General features: G+C 40.3%; 1 protein-coding gene across 1 annotated transcript in view; it reads left to right on the top strand.

The window, feature by feature from the left end:
* Positions 1-17,189, top strand: part of DPY19L1 (dpy-19 like C-mannosyltransferase 1) — a 550,250-nt gene that overhangs the window by 373,917 nt on the left and 159,144 nt on the right. The window contains exons 13-14 of the mRNA XM_053715774.1: positions 9,254-9,313; positions 12,243-12,323. Of these exons, the coding sequence (XP_053571749.1) occupies positions 9,254-9,313; positions 12,243-12,323 (141 nt within the window). The remainder of the gene's footprint in view (positions 1-9,253; positions 9,314-12,242; positions 12,324-17,189) is intronic.

Below are 17,189 nucleotides of genomic sequence, written 5' to 3'. Positions count from 1 at the left end.
ATCAAAAGTTTGTTATTTTAAACAGCACCGGAGTGTGTTGTTTTTTCTCAGGCAGCATTAGAAGAAGAATCTACCTGAGTTGTGTATGATCTTAGCGGACGTAACTAAGATCCATTTGCTGTTCTCGGCCATTCTGAGGAGCGAGGTAACTTCAGAACAGGGGACAGCGGGCAGGGTTCACCTGCAAGGAGGTATGTTGCAGTATATTATTTTCTAAGGAATGGAATTGACTGAGAAAATACTGCTAATACCGATGTAATGTAAGTACAGCCTTAAATGCAGTAGTAGTAACTGGTATCAGGCTGATATGTGTGTATGTTTACACTGAAGTATTTCTGGGGAATGGCACTTCACTAAGAAAATACTGTATATATATAACTTATAGCCTCTCTGCAGTGAAAGCGACTAGCAACAGGCTTTTTATTAACATCTCATATATTTATATTTAAAACGTTTACTGGCATGTTAATCGTTTTTTCTCTGAGGTACTTGGTGAAAATTTTTCATGGGCATTATTTTTCCACATGGCTGTCGTTTGTTTTGAATAAAATCAGTTTACTGAGCTTCCCCACTGTTGTAGTATGAGTGGGAGGGGCCTATTTTGGCGCTTTTACTGCGCAGTAAAAATTCAGTCACAAGTCTTCCTGTTCTCCCTGCATGATCCAGGATGTCTCTACAGAGCTCAGGGGTCTCCAAAACTAGTTTTGAGGGAGGTAATCACTCACAGCAGACCTGTGAGACTGTGCTTTGACTGTGATAAAAACGTATATATTTTTATTGTTATCCGTTTTTTTGGTATTAAGGGGTTAATCATCCATTTGCTAGTGGGTGCAATCCTTTGCTAAATTAATAAATTTAATGTGAAAATTTGGTTTCTATAACTAATCCGGTTCATGTTATTTCAACTGTGACAGTTTTTTGTGTGCTTCTTAAAGGCACAGTAACGTTTTTTATATTGCTTGTAAATTTATTTGAAAAGTATTTTCCAAGCTTGCTAGTTTAATTGCTAGTTTGTTTAAACATGTCTGACATAGAGGAATCTCTTTGTGCAATATGTTCAAAGGCCAATGTGGAGCCCAATAGAAATTTGTGTACTAATTGCATTGATGCTACTTTAAGTAAAAGCCAATCTGTACATGTAAAGAAAATTTCACCAGACAACGAGGGGGAAGTTATGCCGACTAACTCTCCTCACGTGTCAGTACCTGCATCTCCCGCTCAGGAGGTGCGTGATATTGTGACGCCAAGTACATCAGGGCGGCCATTACAAATCATTTTGCAAGACATGGCTAATGTTATGACTGAAGTTTTATCTAAATTGCCAGAACTTAGGGGTAAACGCGACCACTCTGGAGTGAGAACAGAGTGCGCTGAAAATACTAGGGCCATGTCTGATACTGCGTCACAATTTGCAGAACATGAAGACGGAGAGCTTCATTCTGTGGGTGACGGATCTGATCCAAATAAACTGGATTCAGACATTTCAAATTTTAAATTTAAGCTTGAGAACCTCCGTGTGTTACTAGGGGAGGTATTAGCGGCTCTGAATGATTGTAACACGGTTGCAATCCCAGAGAAAATATGTAGGCTGGATAAATATTTTGCGGTACCGACGTGTACTGACGTTTTTCCTATACCTAAAAGGCTTACAGAAATTGTTAACAAGGAGTGGGATAGACCCGGTGTGCCTTTCTCACCCCCTCCTATATTTAGAAAAATGTTTCCAATAGACGCCACCACACGGGACTTATGGCAGACGGTCCCTAAGGTGGAGGGAGCAGTTTCTACTTTAGCTAAGCGTACCACTATCCCGGTGGAGGATAGCTGTGCCTTTTCAGATCCAATGGATAAAAAGTTAGAGGGTTACCTTAAGAAAATGTTTGTTCAACAAGGTTTTATATTGCAACCCCTTGCATGCATTGCGCCTGTCACGGCTGCGGCGGCATTCTGGTTTGAGTCTCTGGAAGAGACCATTAGCTCAGCTACATTGGATGAGATTACAGACAAGCTTAGAGTCCTTAAGCTAGCTAATTCATTTATTTCTGATGCCGTAGTACATTTAACTAAGCTTACGGCTAAGAACTCCGGATTCGCCATTCAGGCGCGCAGAGCGCTGTGGCTTAAATCCTGGTCAGCTGATGTGACTTCTAAATCTAAATTGCTTAACATACCTTTCAAGGGGCAGACCTTATTCGGGCCCGGTTTGAAAGAAATTATCGCTGACATTACTGGAGGTAAGGGACATGCCCTGCCTCAAGACAGAGCCAAACCAAGGGCTAGACAGTCTAATTTTCGTGCCTTTCGCAACTTCAAGGCAGGAGCAGCATCAACTTCCTCCGCTCCAAAACAGGAAGGAACTGTTGCTCGCTACAGACAGGGCTGGAAACCTAACCAGACCTGGAACAAGGGCAAGCAGGCCAGAAAACCTGCTGCTGCCACTAAGACAGCATGAACTGAGGGCCCCCGATCCGGAAACGGATCTAGTGGGGGGCAGACTTTCTCTCTTCGCCCAGGCTTGGGCAAGAGATGTCCAGGATCCCTGGGCGTTAGAGATCATATCTCAGGGATATCTTCTGGACTTCAAAGCTTCTCCTCCAAAAGGGAGATTTCATCTTTCAAGGTTGTCAACAAACCAGATAAAGAAAGAGGCGTTTCTACGCTGTGTACAAGATCTTTTACTAATGGGAGTGATCCACCCGGTTCCGCGGTCGGAACACGGACAAGGGTTTTACTCAAATCTTTTTGTGGTTCCCAAGAAAGAAGGAACCTTCAGACCAATCTTGGATTTAAAGATCCTAAACAAATTCCTAAGAGTTCCATCGTTCAAAATGGAAACTATTCGGACAATCTTACCCATGATCCAAAAGGGTCAGTACATGACCACAGTGGATTTAAAGGATGCGTACCTTCACATACCGATTCACAAGGATCATTACCGGTACCTAAGGTTTGCCTTCCTAGACAGGCATTACCAGTTTGTAGCTCTTCCCTTCGGGTTAGCTACTGCTCCAAGAATCTTCACAAAGGTTCTGGGTTCTCTTCTGGCGGTACTAAGACCGCGAGGAATATCGGTAGCTCCGTACCTAGACGACATTCTGATACAAGCGTCAAGTTTCCAAGCTGCCAAGTCTCATACAGAGTTAGTACTGGCATTTCTAAGGTCACATGGGTGGAAGGTGAACGAAGAAAAGAGTTCTCTATTGCCACTCACAAGAGTTCCCTTCTTAGGGACTCTTATAGATTCGGTAGAAATGAAAATTTACCTGACAGAAGACAGGTTAACAAAACTCCTAAATGCTTGCCGTGTCCTTCATTCCATTCCACACCCGTCAGTGGCTCAATGCATGGAGGTAATCGGTTTAATGGTAGCGGCAATGGACATAGTTCCCTTTGCACGCCTGCATCTCAGACCACTGCAGTTGTGCATGCTAAGTCAGTGGAATGGGGATTACTCAGATTTTTCCCCTATGCTGAATCTGGATCAAGAGACCAGAAATTCTCTTCTATGGTGGCTCTCTCGGCCACATCTGTCCAAGGGGATGCCCTTCAGCAGACCAGATTGGACGATTGTAACAACAGACGCCAGCCTGCTAGGTTGGGGCGCTGTCTGGAATTCCCTGAAGTCTCAGGGATCATGGACTCAGGAGGAGAGTCTCCTTCCCATAAACATTCTGGAATTAAGAGCAGTTTTCAATGCCCTTCTAGCTTGGCCTCAGCTAGCATCTCTGAGGTTCATCAGGTTTCAGTCGGACAACATCACGACTGTGGCTTACATCAACCATCAAGGAGGGACAAGGAGTTCCCTAGCGATGATGGAAGTCTCAAAGATAATTCTCTGGGCAGAGTCTCACTCTTGCCACCTATCAGCGATCCACATCCCAGGCGTGGAGAACTGGGAGGCGGATTTCCTAAGTCGCCAGACTTTTCATCCGGGGGAGTGGGAACTTCATCCGGAGGTCTTTGCCCAAATACTTCGGCGTTGGGGCAAACCAGATATGGATCTCATGGCGTCACGCCAGAACGCCAAGCTTCCTTGTTACGGGTCCAGGTCCAGGGACCCGGGAGCGGTTCTGATAGATGCTCTGACAGCACCTTGGAACTTCAAAATGGCTTATGTGTTTCCACCCTTCCCGATGCTTCCTCGATTGATTGCCAGGATCAAACAGGAGAGAGCATCGGTGATTCTAATAGCGCCTGCATGGCCACGCAGGACCTGGTATGCAGATCTAGTGGACATGTCATCCTGTCCACCTTGGTCTCTGCCTCTGAGACGGGATCTTCTAATTCAGGGTCTTTTCAAACATCAAAATCTAATTTCTCTGAAGCTGACTGCATGGAGATTGAACGCTTGATTTTATCAAAGCGTGGATTTTCGGAGTCAGTAATTGATACCTTAATACAGGCTAGGAAACCTGTTACCAGGAAAATTTACCATAAAATATGGCGTAAATACTTACATTGGTGCGAATCCAAGAGTTACTCATGGAGTAAGGTTAGGATTCCTAGGATATTGTCTTTTCTTCAAGAAGGTTTAGAAAAGGGTTTATCTGCTAGTTCTTTAAAGGGACAGATCTCAGCTCTGTCAATCCTTTTACACAAGCGTCTGTCAGAAGTTCCAGACGTTCAGGCTTTTTGTCAGGCTTTGGCCAGGATTAAGCCTGTGTTTAAGACTGTTGCTCCACCGTGGAGCTTAAACTTAGTTCTTAACGTTTTACAGGGTGTTCCGTTTGAACCCCTTCATTCCATTGATATCAAGCTGTTATCTTGGAAAGTTCTGTTTTTAATGGCTATTTCCTCGGCTCAAAGAGTCTCTGAGTTATCGGCCTTACATTGTGATTCTCCTGGGTTCTTACCTAAGGTAGTCACTAACAGGAATATCAATCAAGAGATTGTTGTTCCTTCATTGTGTCCTAACCCTTTTTCAAAGAAGGAACGACTTCTACACAATCTAGACGTAGTCCGTGCCCTGAAATTTTATTTACAGGCAACTAAAGATTTTCGCCAAACTTCTTCCCTGTTTGTCGTTTATTCTGGACAGAGGAGAGGTCAGAAAGCTTCTGCTACCTCTCTCTCTTTCTGGCTTCGTAGCATAATACGTTTAGCCTATGAGACTGCTGGACAGCAGCCTCCTGAAAGAATTACAGCTCATTCTACGAGAGCTGTGGCTTCCACGTGGGCCTTTAAGAATGAGGCCTCTGTTGAACAGATTTGCAAGGCTGCAACTTGGTCTTCTCTTCATACTTTTTCCAAATTTTACAAATTTGACACTTTTGCTTCTTCTGAGGCTGTTTTAGGGAGAACGGTTCTTCAGGCAGTGGTTCCTTCCGTGTAAAGATCCTGCCTGTCCCTCCCGTCATCCGTGTACTTTTAGCTTTGGTATTGGTATCCCATAAGTAATGGATGACCCGTGGACTGACTACACTTAACAGGAGAAAACATAATTTATGCTTACCTGATAAATTCCTTTCTCCTGTAGTGTAGTCAGTCCACGGCCCGCCCTGTTTTTTATGGCAGGTCTAAATTTTAAATTATACTCCAGTCACCACTGCACCCTATAGTTTCTCCTTTCTCGTTTGGTTTTCGGTCGAATGACTGGGTATGACGTAGAGGGGAGGAGCTATATAGCAGCTCTGCTTGGGTGATCCTCTTGCACTTCCTGTTAGGGAGGAGTTAATATCCCATAAGTAATGGATGACCCGTGGACTGACTACACTACAGGAGAAAGGAATTTATCAGGTAAGCATAAATTATGTTTTTCGTTCCTTTCGAAATTTTAAGGGAAATTCTTCCTCTTCAGCTTCCAAGCAAGATCAGTCTAAACCTTCATGGAGACCCAATCAGTCTTGGAATAAGGGAAAACAATCCAAGAAGCCTGCTATTGAGTCAAAGTCAGCATGAAGGGCCTTCCCCCGATCCGGGAACGGATCTTGTATGGGGCAGACTTTCCTTCTTCGTTCAGACTTGGGCTCGAGATGTTCCAGGACCCCTGGGCAGTAGAAATAGTGTCCCAGGGATACAAACTAGAGTTCAAAAGTTTTCCTCCCAGATGCAGGTTTCTGCTTTCAAGATTATCTGTAGACCAGACAAAAAGAGAGGCGTTCTTTCACTATGTAAGAGACCTCTTCGACCTGGGAGTGATAGCTCCTGTTCCAATTCAGGAATGGGGTCTGGGATTTTATTCCAATCTGTTTGTGGTTTCCAAAAAAGTGGGAACTTTCAGGCCTATTTTAGATCTCAAGAGCCTAAACAAATTCCTAAGAGTACCGTCCTTCAAGATGGAAACTATTCATTCCATTCTCCCTTTGGTCCAAGAGGGTCAATTTATGACAACTGTGGATTTAAAGGACGCGTACTTGCATGTTCCCATTCACAGGGACCATCACAGGTTTCTAACGTTTGCCTTTCTAGACAAACACTTCCAATACCTTCGGTCTTGCCACAGCTCCCACAATTTTCTCGAAGGTTCTGTGTTCACTGTTGGAGGGGCTTTGGTTACGGGGCATTGCAGTTGAGCCCTATCTGGACAACATCCTAGTCCAGGCGCCATTCTTTCAACAAGCAAGATTCCACACGGAAATGTTGTTATCCTTCCTGCGATCTCATGGATGGAAGGTAAATTTGGAAAAGAGTTCCTTAGTCCCAAGGACAAGGGTAACTTTCTTGGGAACCATAATAGATTCCCTATCAATGAAGATTTTTCTGACAGAAGTCAGGAAATCAAAGATTTTCGATACTTGTCTAGCTCTTCAGTCCACTCCTCGGCCATCAGTGGCTCGTTGCATGGAGGTAATCGGGCTGATGGTGGCGGCAATAGACATCATCCCATTAGCTCGGTTCCACCTCAGACCTCTGCAGTTAAACATGCTCAGGCAATGGAACTGAGATTATGCGGACTTGTCTCCTTGAATACTACTGGAGCAGGAGACAAGGGATTTTCTTCAATGGTGGTTGTCTCGGGATCATCTCTCCCAGGGAACCTGCTTTCGCAGACCATCTTGGGTGATTGTGACAACAGACGCCAGCCTTCTAGAATGGGGAGCAGTCTTGTGCTCCCTAAAGGCTCAGGGAGTTTGGACTCAGTCAGAGTCTGTTCTATCTATAAACATTCTGTAGCTCAGAGCGATTTTTTAATGCTCTTCTGGCCTTGCCCCAGTTAGCCTCAGTCCAGTTTATCAGCTTTCAGTCGGACAACATAACTTCAGTGGCTTACATCAATCATCAGGGAGGAACAAGGAGTTCCTTAGCGATGACAGAGGTAACCAAAATAATGCAGTGGGCGGAAACCCACTCTTGCTGTCTGTCGGCGATCCACACCCCAGGGGTGGACATCTCGGAAGTGGACTTCCTGAGCAGGCAGACTTTTCATCCGGGGGAGTGGGAACTCCACCTGGAAGTGTTTTCCAGCCTGATTCTCAGATGGGGTCAGCCGGAATTGGATCTCATGGCAATTCGACAGAATGCCAAGCTACTGAGATACGGGTCGAGGTCCAAGAACCCTCAGGCGGTACTGATAGACGCCCTGGTGGTACCTTGGACCTTCAGGCTATCATACCTATTTCCTCCATTTACTAATCTTCCTTGGGTCATTGCTCGAATCAAGCAGGAGAGGGCCTCAGTGATCCTCATTGCACCGGCTTGGCCTCGCAGGATTTGGTATGCTGATCTGGTGGACATGTCATCTTCTGCCACCTTGGGGACTTCCGTTGAGGAAGGACCTTCTAATTCAAGGTCCCTTCCTTCACCCAAATCTAGTTTCTCTGAAGCTGACTGCTTGGAGATTGAGCACTTAATTTTATCCAAGCAGGGTTTTTCAGAATCGGTCATAGAGACCATGATTCAGGCTCGTAAACCTGTGACTAGAAGGATTTACCATAAGATATGACGTAAATATCTATATTGGTGTGAATCCAAGGAGTAGAGTTAGGATTCCTAGAATTTTGCCTTTTTTCCAAGAGGGTTTGGAGAAAGGATTAACAACAAGTTCCATAAAGGGTCAAATTTCTGCCTTATCTATTTTGCTACACAAACGTCTGGCAGATGTTCTAGATGTACAATCTTTTTGTCAGGCCTTGTTCAGGATCAGGCCTCTGTTCAAGCCAGTTACTCCTCCATGGAGTCTTAATTTAGTTCTCAAAGTTCTTCAAGGGGCTCCGTTTGAGCCTATGCATTCCCTAGATATTAAGTTGTTATCTTGGAAAGTTTTTTTTCTTGTTGCTATTTCTTCTGCTCGCAGAGTGTCAGAGCTCTCGGCCTTGCAGTATGAGTCTCCTTAACTTATTTTTCATTCAGATAAGGTAGTTTTACGTACTAAATTAGGATTTCTTCCTAAAGTTGTTTCTGATCGGAACACTAATCAGGAGATTGTTGTTCCTTCATTGTGTCCTAATCCTACCTCTCAGAAGGAAAGGCTTTTGCACAATTTGGACGTGGTAAGTGCCTTAAAGTTTTAACTGCAGGCGACTAAGGAATTTCCTCAGTCTTCTGCCTTGTTTGTGTTTTTTTCAGGAAAACGTAAGGGACAGAAAGCTACGGCTACTTCCCTTTCTTTTTGACTGAAGAGTATTATACGTTTTACATATGAGACTGCTGGACAGCAGCCTCCAGAGAGAGTTACGGCTCATTCCACGAGGGCTGTTGCTTCCTCATGGGCATTCAAAAATGAAGCTTTTGTGGAACAGATTTGCAAGGCTGCAACTTGGTCCTCTCTTCACACTTTTTAAAAAATTTACAAATTTGACACTTTGGCCTCGGCTGAGGCCGCTTTTGGGAGAAAGGTTCTTCAAGCAGTGGTGTACTCTAGCTTGGGTATTGATTCTCAATAGTAATTAAGATGATCTGTGGACTCATTGTGTCATTAAAAAGAAAAGAAAATGTATGCTTACCTGATAAATTTATTTCTTTTTTGACACGATGAGTCCACGGCCCATCCTGTTTTATAGACAGGTTGTTGGTTTGTTATAAACTTCAGACACCTCTGCACCTTGTTACTTCCTTTCTCTCCTTTACTTCGGTCGAATGATTGGGTTGGGAGGGATGGAGGTGATATTTAACAGCTTCCTGTGGTGCTCTTTGCCACCTCCTGTAGGGCAGGAGTGGTATTCCCAATAGTAATTAAGATGATCCGTGGACTCATCGTGTCAAAAAAGAAATACATTTATCAAGTAAGCATAAATTTTCTTTTTGCTTGCACTAAATGAAATAAAAACTTTGAATTTTCCAATATATGTTCTCATTATTATTATTCTTCTTTTAGGTGATTGTACTGAGCAAAGAAGTGTTCCTTAAATTAGAGGCGAATGAACTTGTTCATTGGGTAAGAAATTTGATATTTTATGAAAAATGAATTACTCAGTAGTTGATAAATTTTCTAAAGAAAAAATAATCCAATTCCAAGTAAGTTTACTAGTCTCTGCTAACATAATGACCTATATTCACTAAGATATGTCTCTTTGAGAGATATCCGCCATCAATGGAGAATGTCCTATTAAACATGAAACATAATGTAAAATTTTTCCTAATATTTTTATTATTGCCTTATAGTAGTAAATTGTTGAATTGTTCTGCATTGTTTTTGTTGACCAGAAATTATTTGTTTATATGAATATGTTTGCATTAATAAAACGCATTTTCAAATAGAACACATTTTCATAATCTCTTCACTGTCGGGTTCAATATATTATAATAAGCATAATGGATATATAATAAATTTAATGGACATATTCCATAATGTAATCAATTTTTTTGAATAAAGTCACATTAATTTTACTTTGTGCTTTTATTACACATTGAATATAGTATAGTCACCTTAGTTCATTTCACTTCATGCTTTTATTACTCATAATAATCAGTGAGGCCCTGCTTCCTACAGACTGTAAGAGCTTATTTGAAAAATAAAAAAATGGCATTACATTATGCTTTGAGATAAAAATTTGTAAAAAAAAACCCTTAACTTTCCACTAATGATAATTCTATGAACATGGCACCATTTGTGCATATGAGATTTATTTGCATATAATCTCCTTACAAATTTAAGCAATAGACCTGAGTGACATTCTCATTTACTTTTATGTGATTCAAATATAAATTAAAGGGACAGTCTAGTCCAAAATAAACTTTCATGATTCAGATAGAGAATGTACTTTTAAACAATTTTCCAATTTACTTTTATCACCAATTTTGCTTTGTTCTCTTGGTATTCTTAGTTGAAAGCTAAACCTAGGAGGTTCATATGCAAATTTCTAAGCTTTTGAAGACCGCCTCTTCTCTCAGGGCATTTTGACAGTTTTTCACCACTAGAGGGTGTTAGTTCACGTTTATCATATAGATAACACTATGCTCAAGGACGTGAAGTTCCAGTGAGCAAGATCTGATTGGCTAAAATGGATGTCTGTCAAAAGAACTGAAATAACGGGCAGTTTGCAGAGGCTTAGATACAAGGTAATCACAGAGGTAAAAAGTATATTAATATAACAGTGTTGGTTATGCAAAACTAGGGAATGGGTAATAAATGGATTATCTATCTTTTCAAACAATAAAAATTCTGGTGTAGACTGTCCCTTTAAGGATAAGTTTGAAAAAAAATGTAAATGTTTGATTAGGAATATAAACGGAGTATACAGAATGAACTATTGTGATATTTTTTGTAGCATGCTCATCATTAACATGATTATTTCAATGCTGCATAGCAATTTGCATATTAAATTACATTGACGAAGGGCACTAATATATTCACAAAAATAATATTAATCTGGATAAGTTGCTTTAATATTCTTAGGACGGTAGCATGAATTAGCTCAGAATCTAATAAACCAAATTTACACTGAAGTAGCAATTTGATACATAACACTGGCATCCCAATTTAATTTATTTCTTATTAATTTATTTTACTTAATGTGTTTTCAATCATTCTCAGTTGCTCAGTTCTACTGGTCATTCCATCTTAGAGAGAGGCTGGCTAGCAAAATATGTATTTTAAGCTAAGTCATAAGCATAAGCATAGTCAATATCACACAGAAAACGTCATGGTCTAAGTGGCATGCCCTTTAGTGAATACAAGAAAGCCATTCTGTTTTAAATTCTAAAAGACAAAGCCATTGCCCTCCACCCCCAAACCTGTTGTCAGAACATGCATGGTCATCTAGGAATACATCTAGAACACTGGTTTTCCAACCTGTCCTCCGGCCTCCCCAATGGTCCAGGTTTTCTGGATTACCGTGGATGAGAGCAGGTAGAGTAACCATGTTTACTTATCAGCTGATTATTTCACCTGTCCTCCAGTTCAGATATCCTCAAAATGTGGCCTGTTAGGCAGGCCTGAGGGCAGGTTTGAAAACAAGTGATCTAGAACAAATCACAGGGAAAAGAATCAAAGGGGTTTAATGTTAGTAATTAGGAAGGTTATGTTCGTATTTAGGAAGGTTATCAGTGGTATAAGATAGTATATGTTATATCACTATTAGATGTATCCTAAGCTCAGAATTAAAAGCTACTATCCTCATGTTATATATGTGGACTTTATTTCTGTAAAAACCTTGTTAACCTTGCTGATATATTTTAATTGGACATATTTTTTGCTTAAAGGTATATAATACTCATATGCTAAATCACTTGAAAGTGATGTAGCATTAATGTAAAAAGCTGACAGGAAAATATCACCTGAGCATCTCTATGTAAAAAAGTAAGATATTTTACCTCACAATTTCCTCAGCTCAGCAGAGTAAGTTATGTGTAAAAAGTAATACTTTAGTTGCTATCCAGCTGCAGTTAAAAAACAAAAAAGGAATAAATGAACCTCAGCCAATCAGCAGTGCTGAGATCATGAACTCTTTTACTGTGATCTCATGAGACTTCATAGTGAACTTCCTTAAACTGAATAGGGAAATAAGCTGAGTGCGCACAAGGCTCACTCCCTTGCCTGTCCCAGGACAGACATACTGATTTGCTGCTTAAAGTCCTTTGCAATGGGGTGTGAATACTTAAGACATTTTGCGGTAAAATATCTTTCTTTTTAACATAGAGATGTTCAGGTGATATTTCGCTGTCAGCTTTTTACAGCTATGCTGCAGCACTTTCAAGTGTTTCAACATTTGGGTATCATGGTCCTTTACTCATTTATGGTAATATAATCCTTGGTTTGTTATTAGTATTTACTAATAAAGGGTTTCACATGAATTTCAGTGGTGCTACAGAGAATTTGAGAAACTATTCTTAGTCTTGTCTGTTTTTTTTTTTTTTTTTAATAGATATTACAAGTGCTGACATGGATCATTAGTTCAGTTTGCTTGAAGGCTATCACATCAGCATTGCTGGGAGTTAAAGATGATGTAAGTATAGTTTAGCTCTTAACAATGTTTGTGTATTGTAACTTATATTTCTGTGTATTTTGTCTTAATGAGTATATTAATTTTTAAATTTAAACATATATATTTTTTTAAAGTATACATTTTTAGATAGTTGTAAATCAGCAAATTTGAAATGAAAATGATTTAATGGCTGATTTTTTATTTTGAGTATAATTTGATCACATCTGGTAATATCACACCACTAATAAAATGTTTGTTGCATCTAGTTGTAGAAAGATACACATAAAAAACAGTTGTTAGAATTATATATGTGATGTATGACTGTATGCTATAACTCTACATTATAACCTTATATAAATCATACTGTACCAAGAAGGCACACCCATAAAAAAGAAACACCTTTTATGCTGTGCATGTAAAATATGGTTTATGTACAGCAGTTTAAGAACTATAAAAGTAAAAAACTAATTCTGGAAAAACATTTAAGTGTTCGACAACTTTTAGAATTTTGCTATAAATCTGTTCAGAAATGGGGCGGCTGTAAACAAATTTTATGTGCATAAGGAGAGCTGTGGATTCTTTTTTTAACAGAAGTTAAGGGACATGAAACCCTGATATTTTCATGTTTTGGAGCATACAATTTTAATCAACTTTTTAAATTTATTTTGATTATCTTATTTTATTCAAGCTCTTGATATCCTTTGTTGAAAGAGCAGCAATGCACTACTGTGAGCTAGCCGAAGACATCAGGTGTGCCAATGGGGCATATATGCGCAGCCACCAACCCAGCAGCAAGCGCTCAGTAGTGCACTACTGCTCTTGAGCCCACCTAGTATACTTTTCAACAAAGTATGCCAAGAAAACAAAGCAAATTAGATAATGGAAGTACATTGTAAAGTTGTCTAAAATGATATGCTCTAGGTTCCGGTGGAGGAGGAGCAAGGCAAGTTAACCTGTGCTCACTGCTCCAGCCCAATAGCTCCTGGCGGTGAAACTTTCGCGCCCTGCCTCAAGTCTTGAGGCTGCTTCTTTCAGGGCAATTAGTGAAGACCAAGCTGGAACCCTGTCCAGGGGACTGCCATCCCTCTGGCATATGCCAAAACATTGATACCCGAACTCACTTCTTGTGGCCCAAAACCCTTTACCTGAGTACACAGGTGCGGTGCTAATAAGTGGTTTCCCTGCCTCAAGGCATCTCACCTCCTCAGACTTTTGCCTCTATCTTCTAACAAGTGCCTGATTGCCAAATCAAGTACCCCCTATCTCCTTGTTGTCGCTGCCCGCCGCTTGAGAGCGGCTAATCCTAAGCCTAAAGAATAACAGTATTTCTTCAACCCTGTAAGGTGAGCCTCCCAGGACTTTTTTCTTCGGTCAGATTTACCCCGCTGACGAGTGCCCGCCTCGCCCCTCCCCCACCGGTGCTGCGTGGGAGGTGGATGGGACTTGCTCTGTTTTGGAGTCGGCGGTGCGGTTTCGTTTTTCACGCTCCTGCATGCTGCTTCTTTCTCTCCCCTCCCACCGGTGCTGCGTGAGGGGAGACGAAGCCTGAGTCTTTTGCTGGATTGGGAGGCAGGAGGAAGTGTGGGTGGCCACCTCAGGGAGTGAACTGCTTCACCAGATCCTGAACATCGGAGAAGAATACGGCGGGCAGACAGACGACACAGGTGGGGGTAAGTCAAGTTGCAGAGCACGGCTCTGTATATAAATTTATTTTTTTGGCATATCATTAACCTTCTAAAGTGATACGTAGTAAAGTAATACAGAGTTAAAAGACTGGGGTTAATGGGCTTGGAAGCTTTCCTGGAAATGGGCCTCTAAAACCACTTAAAGAACACATTCCCCTGCCTATACTCGGTAGGAGAATTGCTGGCACCTGGCTAACTGAACACATATTTCAATACCTTGGAAAGACCCAGGGGGAGAAGGACTAAATTACTGTTTGAAATTTTTACTAGTATCTCCAACTCCTAATCTGACAACCTTGGGAAAAGCAGAGAGCGGAGGAAAAGATACAAAGTGGCACTCATAAATTAAGAATGGACATAATTGTAGCTAGCACAAGCACAAAATTTGTTTCTCCTTAAGTATACACTGCATTGTGCTTCTTTTTTTTTTTTTTTTTTTTTGTTTGTTTTTTGTTCGATGAGTTGAATTTTGACACAAAATGTATTTACTATTATATAAGTGAATCTTAACATCTCATTAAAAATAATAAGCAGAGTCAAAGTAAGGAAGCTAAGCTAGTTATATATGGATTATATGCTAGATTGTTTAGCAAGAAACAAGGGGGTTAATATATTTGGGGCTATAGAAACGTTTTTTGCAAATTAGAATACTCTCTATTTAAAGGTCTATTTACACAAAGCACAAATAGATAGCTCTACAAATAGAATTGGGCTCTTAAGAGCAGGGTCTGTAAAGCATAAGAGTGTTTTTTGTCTAGAGGGTTTATTTATCTGCAGTTTTTAAAAGCGTCAGTGTATCTAATTCTTATTTTTTGTTTCCCTTAAAAATCCTGCATGACAGGGTTCTCTACTTTTCTGTTAATTCATAGTTCTGTGGTATTTCTATTATCTGCTTAAAGATCTACACTTATATAAGTATGTAAAGGTAATAAGTTAGTGAAAGGTTTAACATATTACTCAGGTCTCTCCAGATCTGAATTTATTTCAGGGTTAATGACCCTTGCATTGCTCAACTGATTTGTTAAAGTAAAAGACATCAGAAGCCTTAGAGGTGAACTTTGAATTAAAAGGAAACCTATACAAGTAAACCTTGAACTCTTGAAAGGCTTTAGCCTCTACTTCAAATTAAAAGGTATAATTCTCTAAAAACTGATAGATAGGTGTGAAGAAGAGTAAAACTTTGGGTTCTTTAACCTTAACGTGATTGGGTAAACCCATATCTGTCTGATCAGTGTAACCTTATAGTTTTCTACAAACAACTTGTGCCGAACTCAATGTTTGGCTGACTTTAAAACATTCTAGACTTTGCCTTTATAATTCCTTAATCCTTCTATAGACAAATGTCATGGCTGGTCAAGTGACCCCTCTACACTTTTCTTAAGGATTTTTTTTTTTTTTTTTCCTTAAGCAAAACTCGGTTTCACTCTATCCCTAATTTTCCCTCCCCCCCCCCCTTTTTTTTTTTTTTTTCTCTCTTGTCTCTTCTGAACTGAAACACGATTTCCCTGGGCCAACGTTTTTTTCCTTCTATCCCAGGGTTAGGGCACGTGCACCTTTATGGTTACTGGGACATTGGTTCTTAATCTTCTTCTCACCGATAAAGTTATTAATCACAGTACACGGTATAAATAATTAGTAGTGGTACACTCACAAATTTTTTCTGTAGCACATGGATAAATTCCTTCACTCCCATTCCCGGACTCCTTCACCAGTCATGGCTTCCAAACCAAGAGATAGGAGGACAAAGGCCGTTGCCGAAGTTTCCTCAGAAATATCTGTACCTACAGTTCCCATTTTGCCCACAAACGAACTAACTAATGTACAGGCTAGCATATCTGAGGCACTAACCCCAAAATTTGATGTACTAAGATCTGAGATTAAGCAAGATATTAATCTACTTAGACATGAGATAAAATTATTTTCCAACAGACTAGAAGAGGCCGAACAGAGAGTATCTGATCTGGAGGATCTTATCTCAGCACAGGGGACCAATCTTGAAGCTAATAACATAATTATAGCTAAAATGCAAAATAAAATGGAAGACCTGGAAAATCGCGCCAGGCGCAACAATATCCGCATTATAGGGGTCCCTGAAGGGGGACCGCTAGAAGATTTAAATACATTTATTCCTGAGATTTTAATTCAGCTTTTTAAGATTCCTCCCAATTATCCATTGATAGTAGTCGAGAGAATACACAGACTGGGGAGACAAACAACAAACAGACAGGGAGATAACAGACCTAGGCCTATAATAGCGAAATTGCTTAATTTTCAAGACAAGGTCACATTACTCCAACATTATCGCAAAAATCAGCCAATTTTCTATAAAGAAAAAAAAATCCTTCTATTTCAAGATTACTCAGTTGAAACATCCATTAAAAGAAGAAATTTGGCCCCAATCTGTTCAAAATTTATTCAGCAAGGCTTTCAAGCCCTAATAATATATCCTTCTAAATTAAAAATCCTTGTGAAAGGAGAGGCTCACCTCTTCGATAACCCACAAGAAGCAGAAAAACTATTGCAACAATTAAACACGCAGGAAAAATAAGAGTTTTATTTTTCTTTTTTATAACGACAGAGGTTAGAGTTTGGTTGAATGGACAGTATTTACCTGTTAAATTCCCTTCCCCTTGTGTTTTTTTTTTTTTTTTTTTCTCCCTCTCTCTCCCTCTTTTTTCTTTCCCCTTTCTTAGATAAATGTGTGGCTTAGTCACAAATCTGAAATTAATTTCCTGGAATGTAGGGGGAATTTCTACTCCCATCAAAAGAAAAGCAATCTCAACCCATGCAAGGCGACTTGATTCGGATATTGTTCTCCTACAGGAGACCCACTTAACTCAGGTGGAAATCTTGAAGCTTAAAAAGGGATGGGTAAAGGAAGTATTTGCCTCACCCGGCACTGGCAGGAAGAGGGGGGTGGCCATACTGATGGGGAAAAGGTTAAAGGCAGAAATTCTACAGGTTTTGACTGATCCAGAAGGGAGATATCTACTGTTAAAACTAAAAATTGAAAAGGCTATTTTTTCACTTTGTAATATATATGCACCTAACATTATAGATCCAGAATTCTGGAATCAACTACAGGCCAAAATCCTTTCCTTCAAGGAAGGATATTTAATCCTTGGAGGAGACTTTAACATGGCTCCTCATTGACCCCTAGACAGACTAAAGGATAACAGGGATCATAAGAAGAATAAAAAAG

The sequence above is a fragment of the Bombina bombina genome, chromosome 5 (genome assembly GCF_027579735.1).
Source record: "Bombina bombina isolate aBomBom1 chromosome 5, aBomBom1.pri, whole genome shotgun sequence".
NCBI classification, from domain to species: domain Eukaryota; kingdom Metazoa; phylum Chordata; class Amphibia; order Anura; family Bombinatoridae; genus Bombina; species Bombina bombina.
This window is presented reverse-complemented; position numbering and strand designations above follow the sequence as displayed.